This window comes from Rhododendron vialii, chromosome 1a, assembly GCF_030253575.1.
Source record: "Rhododendron vialii isolate Sample 1 chromosome 1a, ASM3025357v1".
Classification (NCBI taxonomy): domain Eukaryota; kingdom Viridiplantae; phylum Streptophyta; class Magnoliopsida; order Ericales; family Ericaceae; genus Rhododendron; species Rhododendron vialii.
Window position 1 is genome coordinate 10,502,625 of NC_080557.1, and position 16,332 is coordinate 10,518,956.

At 38.5% G+C, this 16,332-nt stretch overlaps 1 protein-coding gene and 1 long non-coding RNA gene across 3 annotated transcripts; both read right to left on the reverse strand.

The window, feature by feature from the left end:
• Positions 1-634: 634 nt before the first annotated feature.
• On the reverse strand, positions 635-4,399 carry LOC131301054 (uncharacterized). 2 transcript variants are annotated; one of them, XR_009191156.1, is made up of 3 exons: positions 3,933-4,399; positions 2,359-2,635; positions 635-2,282 (listed from the first exon to the last, which is right to left on the reverse strand). It is a non-coding gene; the product is annotated as an uncharacterized LOC131301054 (long non-coding RNA). The 2 variants fall into 2 exon arrangements; XR_009191157.1 differs by having other exon boundaries at positions 1,667-1,777.
• A 3,469-nt stretch (positions 4,400-7,868) lies between these two features.
• LOC131327897 (receptor-like protein 52) lies at positions 7,869-14,112 on the reverse strand. The gene is made up of 7 exons (XM_058361022.1): positions 12,048-14,112; positions 11,894-11,946; positions 10,826-11,022; positions 9,946-10,083; positions 9,427-9,490; positions 8,653-8,715; positions 7,869-8,039 (listed from the first exon to the last, which is right to left on the reverse strand). The coding sequence occupies exons 1-7, from the start codon at positions 14,110-14,112 to the stop codon at positions 7,869-7,871; spliced, it is 2,751 nt and encodes a 916-aa protein (XP_058217005.1).
• Between the last annotated feature and the right edge of the window lie 2,220 nt (positions 14,113-16,332).

Below are 16,332 nucleotides of genomic sequence, written 5' to 3' on the forward strand. Positions count from 1 at the left end.
CATCGATTGAAATTTTCGGAGGTTTGTGCGAGATTTTGGGCAGTTCTCACGGAGTGGAAAATCTACCTCCAATTTGCACAGCATCAATTAAAATTTTCAGAGGTTTGTGTGAGATTTTGGGTGCCTGACATCGCCTTAATTACTTGTTGTAGTGACCTAAAATAATATAACATGCTGAATGACTATTAAAACCCTAGCCTTGTATATGGCCAAGAATTAAAAAAAACCATTGAATCAACCCTGATTGGGGCTTCTTGGAATATGGCGTCATTCTTGTCCGAGTAGGAATCAATTGAGGGAGCAGAACAACAATCAAGGTTGGTCATTGATAAGGATTCAAGAGAACCCAATAGCTATTAGAAAAATAGAGAAGAACGCACTTACCTAAAAAAAAGGCTGAAACGGTTGGGAAGAGACATGCGTAGAGGAAAACGATTCTGAGAAATGATTGAGAAAAATGAAGCAACCTAAAACGAACAGAACCCAAGAACAACAGCCGATCCGTACCAGTTTGCACGGATGATGATTCAGAAATCTAGGGTTTGTTCGGACTCTATCGACTGAAAATTTCAAAGGTAAGTGAAAATTTCAGAGGGATATGTGCGTTTAAGAAAACCTAGAAGCTAAACTTATGTTAGATGGTTTAACACTTGGAACATAGAAGCTAAAATAAAATTTCCTCATAATGAAAGTTCCTCTAAGAAAACCTAGATTTTCAAGAAGAAAATGCCTATCATTGTGGAACGGACGATACCAAATCAAAAAGAAAACCTAGATTTTCAAGTGCACAAGCTGAAAGGTACGATAAGGTTTTTTCCTAGGCAAGGCACGGGCTTAGTTAGTTTCTTCTGTTTGCCTATGAACCTTTATAATCCAAAACATGGCAATGTACATCAACAAGTTACAAATAACCTAACAATCTGGGCAGACAAGAATCGCAGTAGCAAGCCATTATGCTTGCTATATAATTATGAACTTACGCCAATCAATAGTCGTTGACACATATGCCAGTGATACAATGATATGACTGCCAAAAGTCCTTACAAGTATCAACCAAATTACTTCAGTTCACTATCAAATACATTAGAACCATCAACCAAACTAAGCAATTAATATCCAACACACGCGCACATTACCAGAACATTGAGGGAGCAGAACAAAAGAAAAGAAGTAACCACATCATCTTCACAGACACCTAATATATAATGAGCCTTTGATGAAGAAAGTGAACCGTATTGGGATATAACTGCCAAGAAATGGAGAAAAAGTGGCAGGCAATCTGGAAGAATGTGAGCATTTATATACAGCCAGCTAAACTCTGTACCCCAGCTCATAAATGTATACTTACTATCCATGGAGAAAGAATGTGAGCTTAGAAGAAAGGCTACATAGATGTCTGGAGGAGGGGAATAACATTGGCAATAGAATAATAAATGAAGAAGAGTGGCTCAAGAAGCAAATTAAGGAATAATTAAAAACTACAGCTACGTGGCATTCTCACTAACATTTAAAGGACACATGGCATTTCATCAAGAACGCCAACAGCTAAATCTCTATGCAATCCAACAGCTGAAACCTTCAAGTACATGACTAAATAAACCTTCAAGTACATCAAATCTCTTTTACATCTGAAATCTTTATGCAATCCACACACACACACACACACACACACACAGAGAGAAATTGTTACCTAAAAAAGCTTCTATTTCATGACTTGCAAAAGATGCTCCTTGATTTGCCTGGGGAGAAACTTGATTTGGGATGCCACTAGCAACATCTTGAGCCAAAGTAATTGAGGGAAGAATTGATATGAGAACATAAACCATGCAAGCACATATAAATTTAACTTGTCTTTACATCACAAGTAAGCATAAAGTTATAATCATAGCCTGAAAACCACATTGCCTAATCAAGAAGTCAACAAATGATTTTACAGTGTTCAGTTCACTAACTGTGGAATTCAACTACTGTTCTTGAGAGTTGAGACTGCACCTTATCTTCTAGCTAAAGTATATAATTTTCTTTCTAGCTCAAGTATATAGTTATTATATTTTACATACTTGTCCATCATCTGAATACCAATAATTAACAAGATCAGCATATCACTCCTAATTAATGGTCGCAGGTGCTGTTGCAATAAATTGTGCAGCTGCTCATCATAATATTTTGTTTTTAAGCTACATGACTAGATCTCCATTGTCACAACTTTTCCCCGATTGACTTAAGTGTATTGTGCTTGATTATTCCTCTTACTCCCTCATCATTCAGAGTAAAATCTTGGACTACAGGAAAATAACGAAGAACCATTTCAGATAGCTTTAGTTGAAACAAGACCAACAAAGATTGGAAACTTAATACCTCAATGGTACTCCAACAATCATCCAACTCCCTCTACACTTTCCATTCTCATCTGTAGGTCTATAGTCATCATCATCCAACTCCCTCTACACTTTCCATTCTCATTTGAGCGTGCTGAATCGAACACCGCAAAGAATTTGCGATACCCTTCACCCCAAAAGAATTCAATCTCATTGTTCCTCTTTATTCTCTCATTTCTTTCTCTAATAATCTGGCATGACTTGATTTGCTAGAAAACCTGGTTGTAGCCACAATTTTCTCCCTTTGGGCATTTTGTCTAAAAGAAAAACAGATTGAGCACTCAGCTTAATGGCTGTATATCTAGAGGAAGAAACATGCAGAGTAAAATCATCGGAGCAAGATAACTAGAAAAGATTCTTCTGCTATGTATCTAGTAGCCAACTAGAAACTGCAAGAATTGAATGCCAAAGTACTTAGTAGCGGCTGTAAACAAATAACAAACAAAGCCAGCTCAAGACTTTAAGCAAACTGAAGCGAAATCCTACGATGGGCCCTTATACATTTTGCTACTAGAAAAATTAAAAGAGCAAATATATCCAAGATGAAATCATAGTATGTAATTGTTGTCTAATATAATCCCCAAGCAAAGAAAGCTAAACTTCAAGAAATAGTCAACGGAAAAAAACCTGGGATCAAAGTGACGGTGAAGCAAATGGAGTTTAGTATAAAGGCTTAGTATTGGTTAGCTAATGGGTATACTAGTTGAACTCCACTTTAAAACTATGACTCCATCACAAATCAAACAACTAACAACGAAAAAAATAAGGGTGCTAACTGATGGAAAATTAAGAGAGAACTAATGCCACAATCAAACTCACAAATTTATCTAACTCAAACACAACACAACGCTTACAAAATACAACTCTCAACTCACGTCTCTTCTTCTCACATTTCAGTGGTGGGGAAAACCCCCCTAGGGAGGCTCCGAACACTCACTCTCCTCTGCTCTCTTTTTTCTCTTTTACCCACACTTGCACAATGCATGTATAAACCATACTTATACATAATCTAAAACATTCTGAGCCACACAACCCAATCACAAAACACATACATCAACTTACTACCTAAAAAACATACTCAGATGCTATGTTAGAAATCTTTGTTCAGGAATAGGCATATATCTTTGGATAACAAAGTTTTCGCAAAAAAAACAATTAACTGAACATCACTAAAATCACATGGGCACTACAACAGGGCTTTTATTTGGGGAAAAAAAATTATATTATCAGCAAAACTGATTGTGATGGAGAAGAGGTTATTAACAAAGTTTCATGAGGGAAAAAACGTTGAACAGATGGCGGGCAGATTTGTGTTACATATGATTTCAAATCAAATATTAAGCCCATAAAAATTTCAAACCCAGAGCATATCAACAAAGTTCAAAATAGAGCAGCCCCAAGCTAAACCTGGAATCGAAACCCTCTAAATTGAAATCGCAAAACAAAACCCCACAATCGAGAACCCAAGTTGAAAACCCTAAAATAGATCCCTGAATCAAAACTTCAAAGTAAATCAAGAATAACGTTGAGAGTGCGTGCAATTATTCGACTTACCGAGTTGTGGTTGAGGGCAGACAAGCGATAGAGCTTGGAGATGAATGGATCGAGGCCCGGCGGTGGTACTACTGGTGCTCGATTGGTGAAGGCACTAGCTTTGAATCACGCCATTCCTTTGCTCTCCTCTCTTCGTGTCTCTTCGTGTGTGTTTCTCTGTGTGCGTGTGAGAGAGAGAGAGAGAGAGAGAGAGAGAGAGAGAGAGAGATCGGCGGAGATCGAGTAGGTAGAAATTGTAGAGAGAGAAGGGATTTCCCAGGAATTTTTTTGCCGTCTTAAAATTTCCCCCAATTGAGAATGGCGCCTTTTTTATTGGGTGAACGCTATAATTGAGACAGTGGAACGCTGTCGAAAGTCTTCTGCTCCCCTACAGTGTTTTGCACGCTATCTTGATGTAAAGATGAAAGTCTATTATAGCATTTTTTAAAGAACGCTGTAAGAATATGCTATTAAAACTCAATTTTGTTGTAGTGTCTTCAAATTAAAGAACTCGGTATTATCTACTAACGTGCGGAAAAAAGTTCCAATTTAGTTTCTTACCAAATTTAATGCATCACATAGCAATGCGTTTTGCGGAGCAAACAAATATAAATTGTATCCCCTCTGTCCAATATTGCTTATTGGATAACTCTTGTTTTTATTGACAATTAGGTATTCCAGTCAACTTTTGCCCACCAGGTGTTCGGAGAAGGAAACAAACAATTAAATACAACGAAATTATTCTCATAATAAGCAATATTGTAGAAAATGTTACACTTTTTCATTGAGGAAAATGGATTGTGAAACTATATACTCTAAGAAAATTAAGGCCACAAATTAGTCTGACAAGAAAGAGGTATATTTTTTCCCCCTCATGCATGGAAAGAGAGAAATGCATACCGTGTTGTATGGAGTGGACTTAGTCTTACTATTGAACTTATATGTCATGCATTTATATTCTAAGATAAGAAAATAGAGACCACAAATTAGTCTGACAAGAAAGAGATTTTTTTTCTCTCATGGAAAGCGAGAAATACATACCGTGTTGTTTGGGGTGGATTGTGGACCCTGTATGAATCATTCACATGCACGTATACATTTTTGGACGTCTCTGTTTTGTTAATTTTTTTCCTAGTACCGTTTGGCTTTGTTGGAGATTGGATTCAAGCAGGCAGCTGTGAACGACCAGAATTAACCCGAGAGTCGAGCAATGAATTATTGAATTAGGTTTTTGTGAGTTGACTTGGGTCTTTTCTGAGCACCAGCACAAATGGGCCATATTCTGGATCTGAAAAATTGAGTCAAGCCGTTCATTTTGTTTGGTTTGTCACGCAAGTGTATAAAATCACACTAATTAGACATCGATATAGGCATGATTGAACCTTGTTTGTCTTGAAATTTTTTTAAAGACTATTATGCATTTGAGACAAAACTTCAAGATAATCAATCATGTGTCGTTCGTGCCTCTACCTTGTCTCGGATCAAAGTGATTTTTGGCACGGCTATTGCGAATTGGAGATGGGCTCATTTAGGCATCGTAGCAGGTCCCCCAGTTAGAATCTTAGTAGCTTGATTTTTTTTGGACACAGAATTCTAACTTGGGGACACCATTTCCACAATTTAGCTTCTTCAAAACGACAAAATAGCTGTTAGATTTCTTGAAGGGTTTCAACCTAAAATCAATCGACAATAGGTGAAGTAGCCTCTAGATTTTATTAATTCCAAACTTGGGCGGTTTAGATAAATGATATGAGATAAAGTCTAACACTCCCCCTCACATGTAGCCCGGATGCAAGTGGAGGTACGAACTGAAAAGACCATGAGATTTGACTCATATCCTATTACATCTCCAAATCCTCCACAAGATTACATATCCTATTACATCTCCAAATCCTACATACAAATGTTTATGGTGACACCAATTGTTCATCTAGCGATCGACATAGTTAAGGCAGAGAAGAAAAGTGGTGATCAACTGTATATCTAGCGATCGACAGAAGTTAGTGGTGATCGCCACTTTTAAAAGTTGCAATCAGTTAGTGAACATAATGAGTGTAATCAAGCTTAGAAAGGGGTTTTGAAAGATGTTCCAACAACTTGGGTTTACAACTATTCAAGCGGGAATTTGTACTCTTAGCGAAATACGTCACGACAGCATGTTCATCATCAGAAAATACCCATAGTAGATCTTAAATACTTGTTAAACTAAATTAGGATGTCTATACAATGTCTATTTCAATAGCGATGTTTGTTCATTTGACCATAATAGTTATAGCTTTTGATTTTGTCATGTCTATTCATTTGAACCAAATAGACACACCTTTCGATTTAAACCTTTTCACAAATAATAGCATTTAATACTCATTAGATATTTTTGAAATGTTCCGACATGATATGAATATTTGTGGTCTGACATATGAATTTTTAAGACTCGTGGTATGAGATTTTTACGGTTAAAACAAAGTAAATTTGTCTGAAATTTTTATGGCCCTACATATAAATTTTTGCACTCCAATTTCTGAATTTTGGTAGTCCTATTCATAAATGTTGACGGTCCAAAAGTTGTCGAATTTTTGTGGTCTGACTTACTATTTTCATGGTGTTTGAGTACAATTTGTTGTGGTGAAGGATTTGAAATTACCAAGTTAATGCCCCATAATTTGTCATAATGAAAAGAAATAGAAAAAGAGAAAAGAGAAAAAGAATAAAGATATTTTCGACAATTCCATCGGGAAAATTTTAAGTGCTGGGTGGGTATCACGTGGTATCCACTCAGCGCATCTGAGCCATTAATTTCATTTTTGGGCGGCTCGAATTTGGAAAGAGAAAAAGAAGAGAGAAAGTGTTGGTGTGAGAGAAGAGAGACTAGGGTTTCAATTCGAGCCGTCCAAAGATATATTGGACGGCCCGAATATGCTGAACGGATACCACGTAGAATATACCCACCGGACACCGAAATTTTTTCTCATTCCTCTAGGGATCATGTCAGCTCCCCTCCATACTCCATCCCTCCGTACTCCTCCAAACTCCGAATTTTTACCATATCCTGAGCCCAAAACTACTATGATTTGAAGTATTCCTTTAGTAGATCGAACATGCAAATATGTAAGAGTTAAAAAAATATTTGTGTGATTTGATGTTAATAGACGTGTAGACACATGAAAAATTGTCATTCAAAATGAACAGTAAATATATTCTACAGTTTAACCTTACAACTTACGAGATGTAAGATTCAGATCATATATATATATATATATATTGTTTTTCTCTTGAAGTGATTACATGTGGTACTCCATGTACATGTATTGTGATTGGTAAATACTGCTTACCCATAACTTCTGAATTGAAAGACTAGCTAGCTAGGAAACAAAATGGCATCTAGACAAGATATAAGTATATTTTTGTTTTCCACATGGAAGGAGAGAAATGCATACCGTGTTGTTTGGGGTGGACTTTGACTTAATTACAATTGAACTTCTATATCATGCATTTATATTCTCAGAAGATAAAGGCCACAAAAGCCAGACAAGATAGAAGTATATTTTTCTGGAATTAAGGAGAGAAATGCATACAGTGGTGTTTGGGGTAGACTCTGACTTCCAATTTAACTTCTATATCGTGCATATATAGGTCCCCTTTGTCTAATTTTAACCGGACATTTTGGCACAGTATTTTTGGTTGTTTTTTTTTTGGTCAAAGTTTAGAAGTGTTTTCATTAATACGAAAACCATACATAAAAAATGGGTAGCCACCCCGGAGGAAAGCAACAACAAAGGAGGCCTAAACTCACAAACGACTATCCAAGACTTCACATAGAAAAGTCTCGTCTCCGACCACGAAAAGCCATCAAGACGACATAGAAAACCCACCACAAAATCACCCTCTAGGTTTGAGAAAAAATCTCACGTAGGGAAAGAAAATCAACAAAAAATAGCAAATAAAAACTAAACCAAAACCTCAAACAGCATGTCTACACCCAAAAACTTTGATCAAGACCTTCACTGCCACCGCCACCACTGCGACAAGGGCAGCCGAGACACAGTAAAGACCATAGAACGGAACCTTGATCACCACAGCAACCACACCCCACCATACAGCACCACCAACTGCTATCTCCGTCCCAAGAGACTACGCCCTCATCAGGGTGCGAGCTTCTACGACACCTAGAACGACAAGAAGAGCACACAAGCAGACTGCTCTGACGATGATAGGCTCCATCGACGTAGCGGCACACTGAAATCAGGAAGGAGAGATCTATGAGAGAGAGAGAGAGAGTTATAATCAGAAAAATATAGACTTGGATTAATTTTTTACATCACATTATTAGTCTTGAAGGAAGTTATAATAAAAAAAATACAAAAATATAGACCAATTATGTTCAAAAAGTTCATATGGCAAAACAAGGCTTGATAAAAGAAGAAATTTCTGTTTAGGTCCCCTTTTGGTATGCTAAGTTTTTTTGTTTTTTTGGGTAACGTAGGAACAATCCTACCGTCAAACTATCATGTGAACCCGACTATACAATCAAAACCTCCGGCGGAGCTAGCGCGATCACACCCATTATGGCCCCCACTTTCTGTATGGTACTTATCTGGTGGGAAATCGGACCTCAGACCTTGAAGAATATTCTTCCAAAGCCGGGGCATCCACCTGAACCACTACGGCAACTCTTGGGTGTGTCGTATGCAAGTATTAATTTGTTTAGGCTTTATTCGAATGGAAGGTCACAATGAGCATTAACGAAAGAACGAAGAAGTGTTTTTTTCCCTTCTAAACAGGGGTCCAATATCTCACCAGCCACTACCTGTTTGACAAAAAGCCAAAGTGGAAACAATTCATGAAACCCTTTAGAATCATCCATAGAAGAAGCAGATATAATTACTCATTTAGTTTCCTCTTTCATTTCACAAAATCGCTGTTGTTCGTAACTGCCATTAGTACAGAAAACGAGTTTAAAAACAACGAAAGGGTTGGCCTTCGTGGTGAATGCAGTCTTAGAGTTTGGTCCCTCCTAAGGTCTCCGGTTCGAAATCTTCCAAATGCTATCAACTCCGATGGTGCCAGCCCATATGGTTCTTTGTCTCACGGATTAGTCGAGACGTGCGTAGACTGGCTCGGACACCTTGAGTTGTAGAAAAGAAAAATGAAAATGAGTTTAAACAATGTTCAGGTCGGCTCAAGGAGAACCGCAAAGAATTGAAAGACAATAAAATACTACAGAGGTGACAATACTTAGGTAGGCCCAGGTGCTATCAACTGATCCTACGGTCTTTATTTTTTTTTTTGAAACCACAAGCAAACAGATTTGCATTCAGACAAGAATTTACATGCCGTTTAGGACAAGAGTATGGGGGGTTAGGGACCTGATATTTTGCATCAAAACATCTGTCAAAAAAAGCAGCTGGCGAAGAATTAAATGCACGAAACTCGCTTGATCTATACATACATTCTTTGCTAAACGATTATTGACCGATTGGCCTCATTGTCCAAGAAGTTATTTGAAGACTTATGATACATGAGTTCTATAGGGCGAGACGTTATTGCAGTACTTGTTGTAGCATCCAACTAACGATTTTTTCCTGCAAAAGTTTGAGAAAAAGGAAAATATTAAGCCACATAGCCATAGGGAGTCGATTTCAACTCGGTCTCTCCAGTGTTGATTTGATCTTGACCGTCCGGTCACATATCTCAATGCTACCAAAAATATGCGAAACAAATCCCTTCCCTTAACGAGAAGAACTTCCAACCAACTACTAAGAAAAATAGTACACCAACCAACTATTGTAAAATTAATAGCATGAAGAAGGAAAATATGTTTGGTTTCCAATACACGTATACTCCGGGGGTATACTCCCTCCCAACTTGTGGGCTTCGTGTGAGCCCCACATGTTATATGAGGGGAGGGAGTATCCCAGAGTGTTAAATAATTTTCCTCTTGCAACTTGCAAGAAGTAATCAACTTTACTCTTTTTGATTTTCTTTCTTTTTCTTTTTTGTTTCTCTTGTACAAGATCGATGATTTCCTTCCAAGAACCTGTTTTCATTTAGCTTGGCAGGACAATTTTGAGCCATGCTTACGTGACCCTTTATATGTAATGCCTCTTGCATCTTATTGCACTTTGTTTTCATGGCTATTGTGTTCCAAGTATTGGGAGTTTGTGACTGGAATTGCCTACAATTACGAAGAAACATCTAGAACAAATTTCTTGGATACGGTTTAAGATGAATATATTTTATCTCACGAACTGCTTCGACGAAAAGTCTGAGCACTGTAGTCAATGAATTACTGAATCGACTAAGATAATGGAGATGCAGGAACTCTTGGACTGGCCGGCTGTGGCGTCCAATTCTGAGCAATGGAATAAATCCTGGACCTTCTCTTTGGAAGGGGAGTTTAATTGTACTAATAGCTTCAGAGTCCTTGGTGCTTGAATGCTTAGTTTGTTTGAGTCGTGGTCTTGAGTGAAAAGGGCAATCTAGTTACACGTACGGTTGGGGTCCCTGACTCCCTGGGGAAAATATTGCTTGTATTAGGAGACGGAAGAATGAAAATCCTAGAATTGCGCTACTGAAATATGACTTTTCCAGCATTCCGTATGATGCCTTCATATCGGGGTGTCTAAAAAAAGAGAATATAGCAGTGATTCAACTATACTTTTTCTTCTAGAGAACAACCGTTGATATTCAATGGGTGAGAGGCATTTTCCAAATTTTACAGAGAGAGAAAATTCGAGGGATTTACTGGAAAACATATCTCAATACCTGATCTCTTAAAAGTTTCTTACATTTGTCACTCTAAGGATGCTCTAATAGATTTACTTGATAAGAAAGAAGAAAAAGCAAACCGCAAAGCATCATAACAGAAGGGTACATATACTACAATCAAAGTAAAATCACGATTAACCACTAGCTACCTAAACAAACACCCACAAGAAGTTGTCCGACTGTAATACGAATTGGGCCGGCTTATTTTCTTGCTCACACCCAAACTCGTCCGTTTCTTGCTCACACCCAAACTCGTCAGTTTCTTGCATACACCTAAACAAACACCCACACCCAAACTCGTCAGTTTCTTGGTCATTTTCCCATCGAGTCTTCCAACGATATCTAACTAGCAACAAAGCTTCCTTTCTTATTATACCTGCAACAGGAATTTACGAGGGCGAAGAAAACACGTTAAGTACATGAAAAGCCCATTCGATTGGGCCGGCTTATGATAAGGAATTACTAATACCGCGTGTCTTGGTCGACAAGTACGGTTTGTGGGATTGGGTTTGATTCCTCTACCAATTGCAGCAATCCATGTCAGAATTGAAGTTTATGGAATTTTTAACCAAAGCAATCAAACATGATCTAATGTCAAATTGACATAATACCTAGCTACGACCAGGTGAAAAATTAGTCGACAAGTACGGTTTCTTCGTTGTAAACTGCTTTAAGTATTATATTTTTCATGAGCGAGCAGTAATATTAAGAGATTAAGAGGACTTGAATCAATATGAATGCGAAATGGATGAACCAAATTCACAAGCACAATCAACGACATAATATCATAATAGGATAGCAACAGATTTCCAAAGGGAATTTTGAAGATGACATGACATCGGAATTCTAACTCCCAAATATCAGGTATTGAAGTTCAAAGAGACACAGAATTTCATTCCTCCTCGCTATATTACATGGGAAAAGCTAAAGAGAGAAATAAAAAGCCACAGATAAGAGTTCGTTTTTTTGTTTCTCTCCAAAATAAGAAGTCTCTGCTCTTTTAGTTACTTTTTATTGACAAATTAACCTCCACAGATAGATATGTTCAAATTTTTCAAAAATTCATAGAACTCCTAGTTTACTGGATCGCTGAATCACAAAACCAAGTTAAAAACTAGTAGGATAAACATATGTAAATGTTTTAGGATTGTCAGAAGATTCACAACAGAGTTTATACCATGTGCATGTTATAATACCGGATAATATATTACAAGTACCACAGACTTATAGACTAGATTGCAAACAGTAGTCACCACAATAAAGCTTTTTCCTAATTCAGAAGTCATGAAATGCAAGAGCATCAACAGCACATACCTGATAATGCGATTGATGTTTGCTAGTTTCTTCTAGTTACTGTGTCCGCAACCGTACTCCTCAATCTTATCACCTTCTTAGGCAATTTTCTTTCAGCAAGTTTGACAAAGAATCTAGGTCTACCAATTAAGAACATGAGAGATCCTAGAAAGAGTCCCAGTGTCATTCCACACCCGAACCCTATCACCACAACTTTCCAAAAATGTCCATCAAAATCTGAATCATCTTCCTCATGTTGTAACACCTGTGGCTGTACTTTTGTCCAATTATCTTGACATTCCTTTGACAATGGAAACCCACATAATCCTAAGTTCCCGGCATATGAACCATTCTCAAATGTAGCAAATTGTTTACCCCTGGGTATGGGTCCATGGAGACGATTCCACGAAAGGTTCAAGACCGCAAGAAACGTCAAACTTGTTAATTGGCTTGGAATTTTCCCCATTAGCTGGTTAAAAGATATGTCCAATGATTCAAGGTTTGTCAAGTTCCCCAAAGATGCTGGAATATGACTAGTAAGAGTATTATGAGAAAAATTAAGCAGTATGAGGGAATTGAGCTTTCCAATGGCATTTGGAATCTCTCCACTGAAATTGTTGGATGAAAAGTCAATCGTTGTAAAGATAGTCAAAATTTTCACCAGTTGGATCTCAAGTCCCTTCATTGTTACCATGAGAGAATAATGATAATAACTATCCCCCACATTCATGTATTGTTTGCTAGGAATAGTTGTGTTCTTCATAGCTTGGAAATTTTCGAAGTAGCTCGTTGGCAAATGGCCATTGAACTCATTGTAAGAGAGGTCAACAATTCGAAGCTTAGAAAAAGAAAATTCACTCATTACAGTGTTTATAGGACCATGAAATCGGTTGGATCGTATGACAAGAACCTGCAACTCAGAAAGAGTCTCCAACCAATTTGGAAATGTATCATTAACCTTGTTGTTTCCCACGTTTAGAACTTCCAAGCTTCTACAATTTACCAAAGATCTTGGAAGTGGTCCTTCAAAATGATTTCCACTCAAATCGAGACTTCGTAAATGGTTGGGCTTTGCAAATGCCAAGGGAATGGTTCCCGTAAATCCGTTGGAGCGCAGATTCAAAACCGAGAGAACACTACTAAAATTTCCCAAACATTGTGGAACTGCACCGCTCAATTTGTTGTGAGACAAATCAAGAATCTCAAGGTATCTCACACTGCAAATCAATGACGAAATCTCTCCGCTAAGACTGTTGTTTGAGATCAAAAATCTTCGTAGGAAGGGGGGTGCAATAGGAAGAGGTCCTTGAAGCAAATTGGAACGAAGACTCAATGTCGTCAGTGCCGGAAGTAGTCCGATGCTTGCCGGAACTTCGCCGGAAAATAGATTGAAATGCAGATGCAAAAACTCCAACTGCTGTAACTTCCCAAAATCCTCTGGAATTGATCCACTCAAATTATTATTTGATAAATCGATCTTGGTCAAGTTCAATGACTGGATAGGGGTCGGAATTCCACCTGTTAATCGATTGCTATACAAATAAGCAACACTCAAGTTTTTCAGTTGAAACAGAGCTTTTGGAATTGGACCCTCTAAATCATTAGAAGACAAATCCAACCACTCAAGACTCGACAAACCCGAAAAGTTTCCTGGTATTTCGCCGATTAAATTGGCTTGGGTGATCCACAAGAAAGTCAGTTTCTTCAGTTTTCCAAACTCCGGCGGAATTTTTGCCGGAGTAAACAGGGGATTGTAAGGCATGCTCAGATCCTCTAAATTCGACAGGTTTCCGATTTCAGCCGGAAAACTGCCGTTGAACTCGTTCGTGTACAACTTCAAGAACCGCAGCTCCGGCAACCGGCCGATCACCCTCGGGATGTCACCGGAGAAGCTGTTGGCGCCAACGTCAATGTACCAGAGGGAGGAGGAGAGGCGGTCAACATTGGACGGGATGGGACCCACGAAGTAGTTTTGGGAGAGGTCTAGGTACTGGAGGTTTGAACAGTTGTAAAGAATTGTGGGGAAATATCCTGTGAAGCAATTGTAGGAAAGGTCAAGCATGGTCAGGTTTTTTAGGTCACAAATGGACGGTGGGATTGATTCGGTGATATTGTAGTTAGTTAGGTTAAGTCCGGTGACCATGCCGCTGGTGCAGGTGATTTCCGGCCAGGAGCACGGCGGCGATGAGGTGTTCCATGAGGATAGCTGCGATAGGTTTCCCCACTGCTGTTTGATGGTGAGGAGGGTTGTTCGGGTTTGGTCTGTCGGAGATTGTGGAATTACAAGAAAGGGCATGAGAGTGAGGAGGAAGTAGTGGAGGGAGGGTGAGAAGGGGTAGGGCAGTTTGGGCATTTTGTGGGATTTGGGTTTTTCAGTTGTGAACTGATTGAGAAGTGTTGGTTTGGAGGGGAGTTTGTATCCCGGGAAAACGGGAAGAGGCAATATCTTTCAAACTTGTTGGTGGCTATATGTGTGTGTTTGTATGTGTATAGATAAGAGTATTTTGTTTATGTGTGGGGGAGAGGACAGTGGAAGTGTGCGTAATTAATTAGGAAACAAACAACCTGTCCAAATATTGACTTTTTTGGTCTTCGCTCATCCTTGGATTGTTTCTTTCGGGGGTCGTTTAGAATCGGTTGATTTGTTGCATGCACATAGCTTTATCTACCTACGGCACTTGTCTTGTGCTTTTTTGTGATTTGTGATTGGTCTTCTTTTTTTTTTTTTTTGGAGAGGAGCGAAACTCAGTCCTCTCCAATCCCAAATGAATTGGAGGATCCTCAAATTCTATTAGTAAGGTGACATATGGCAACTATAAAATCTAACGGCCAAGATCAATAATGGCCACATAATCCTTGTTATCCAGCAAAACACCAAATAATTTCACTTGCCCTTCATTATTCGAGAAACCATCGATCACCGCTGTCACACCCTCGATTTTCAACATAAATATAAAGAGGTTTTCCACAATAAAATCTCACGTTTAACCGTACCATGCCCCAAAAAGGATTTGACATTTCCATTCCCATAAATTACATTTCTTTGTCCAAATGTTTACAGAAAGTACATCATCGGCTCAACGGCCCCCAAAATATTCAAAAGTATCAAATGGAGTTACAAATACATCTTTCAAAAATAGGTTTACAAAGATGGCTAAGTAACTCTTCAATGTTAGCTTTCAAAACCGTGTCCACATCCAAGCACTCCAAACATGTTACTACTGCCCTGTGTTAGTACCTGAAAATGATGGAGGGTCTGAGCTACACTAGCCCAGTAGAAAGCTCTAATCTAACAACGTATGCATATGAAATGTAGGAATAGTCACGAGATGAACAATGGCAGCAAGATCAAACGGATGGACAATAATAGCAATTTGAATCCAACACTCCATTTCAAAACCAATCGTGAGTCTTACCGAACAAACTTTGAAAAAAAACACCATATGTCAAGACGTGTCTCGTACATGTGTCATGAGCTGAAGCTCTAACTGGGCCAATTAAAGGACCCCAATGTCCTCTGCCAGGCTCTTTACCATTTCGGGATGTCCTGAAATATCAATTATGAGCTTATAACTCATACCGGGCCAATTAAAGGACCCCGATGTCCTCTGCCAGGCTCTTTACCCTTTTGGGATGTCCTGATATGTTCTCATCGTGTCCGTAAGGTTTCAAAAATCCATTTTCCATCACGTTATACTGTTCAACCCAACTTTGATTCATAAAACAATTTTCGTAAAATCATGTCCAAACGAACATTTGAGTCATGGGAACGTTCAATGAGGTCTATGAATACAAATGATCATGTTAGGGATCGTTTGGGAGGTGTTTGAATGGGTTGGAAGTGATTGAAAACCAAAACGGTGAAGTTTGAAGGAAAACAGTAAAAGCTGGAAATAAGCCAAAGGTATTGATACCATGAAAAATGGTATCGATACCATTTTGTCCAGAAGCATTCCAGACGCAAGGGTATCGATAACGATTGATTTTCTGAGTTTTGGAACACAAAGGTATCGATAACAAATGCTGTTCGAGCAGATTTTTTGTAGATTTTCATGGGTTTCTCATCAACAACGATATCAACAACAACAACCACGATCAATGGCATAAATCAAGCAATAGAAAACAAGTCATAAACATATATTGATAATTAGAACTCCCTACCTCAAGATTGAATAACGAATTTAAAGGGTTTTCCAAGCCCTAGCCACAATTCTTGAAATCGAATGGAATACGTCTCCACCGAGCCTAATTCAACGCAATACGAGCTACAATGTGTGAAGGAATGGAAGATTGAAGGCTGCTTTGGATGGCTTTTGAGTTGAGTGTGAGAAATTTAGAATGGGAGCAAGAGAGAGTGAGGGAG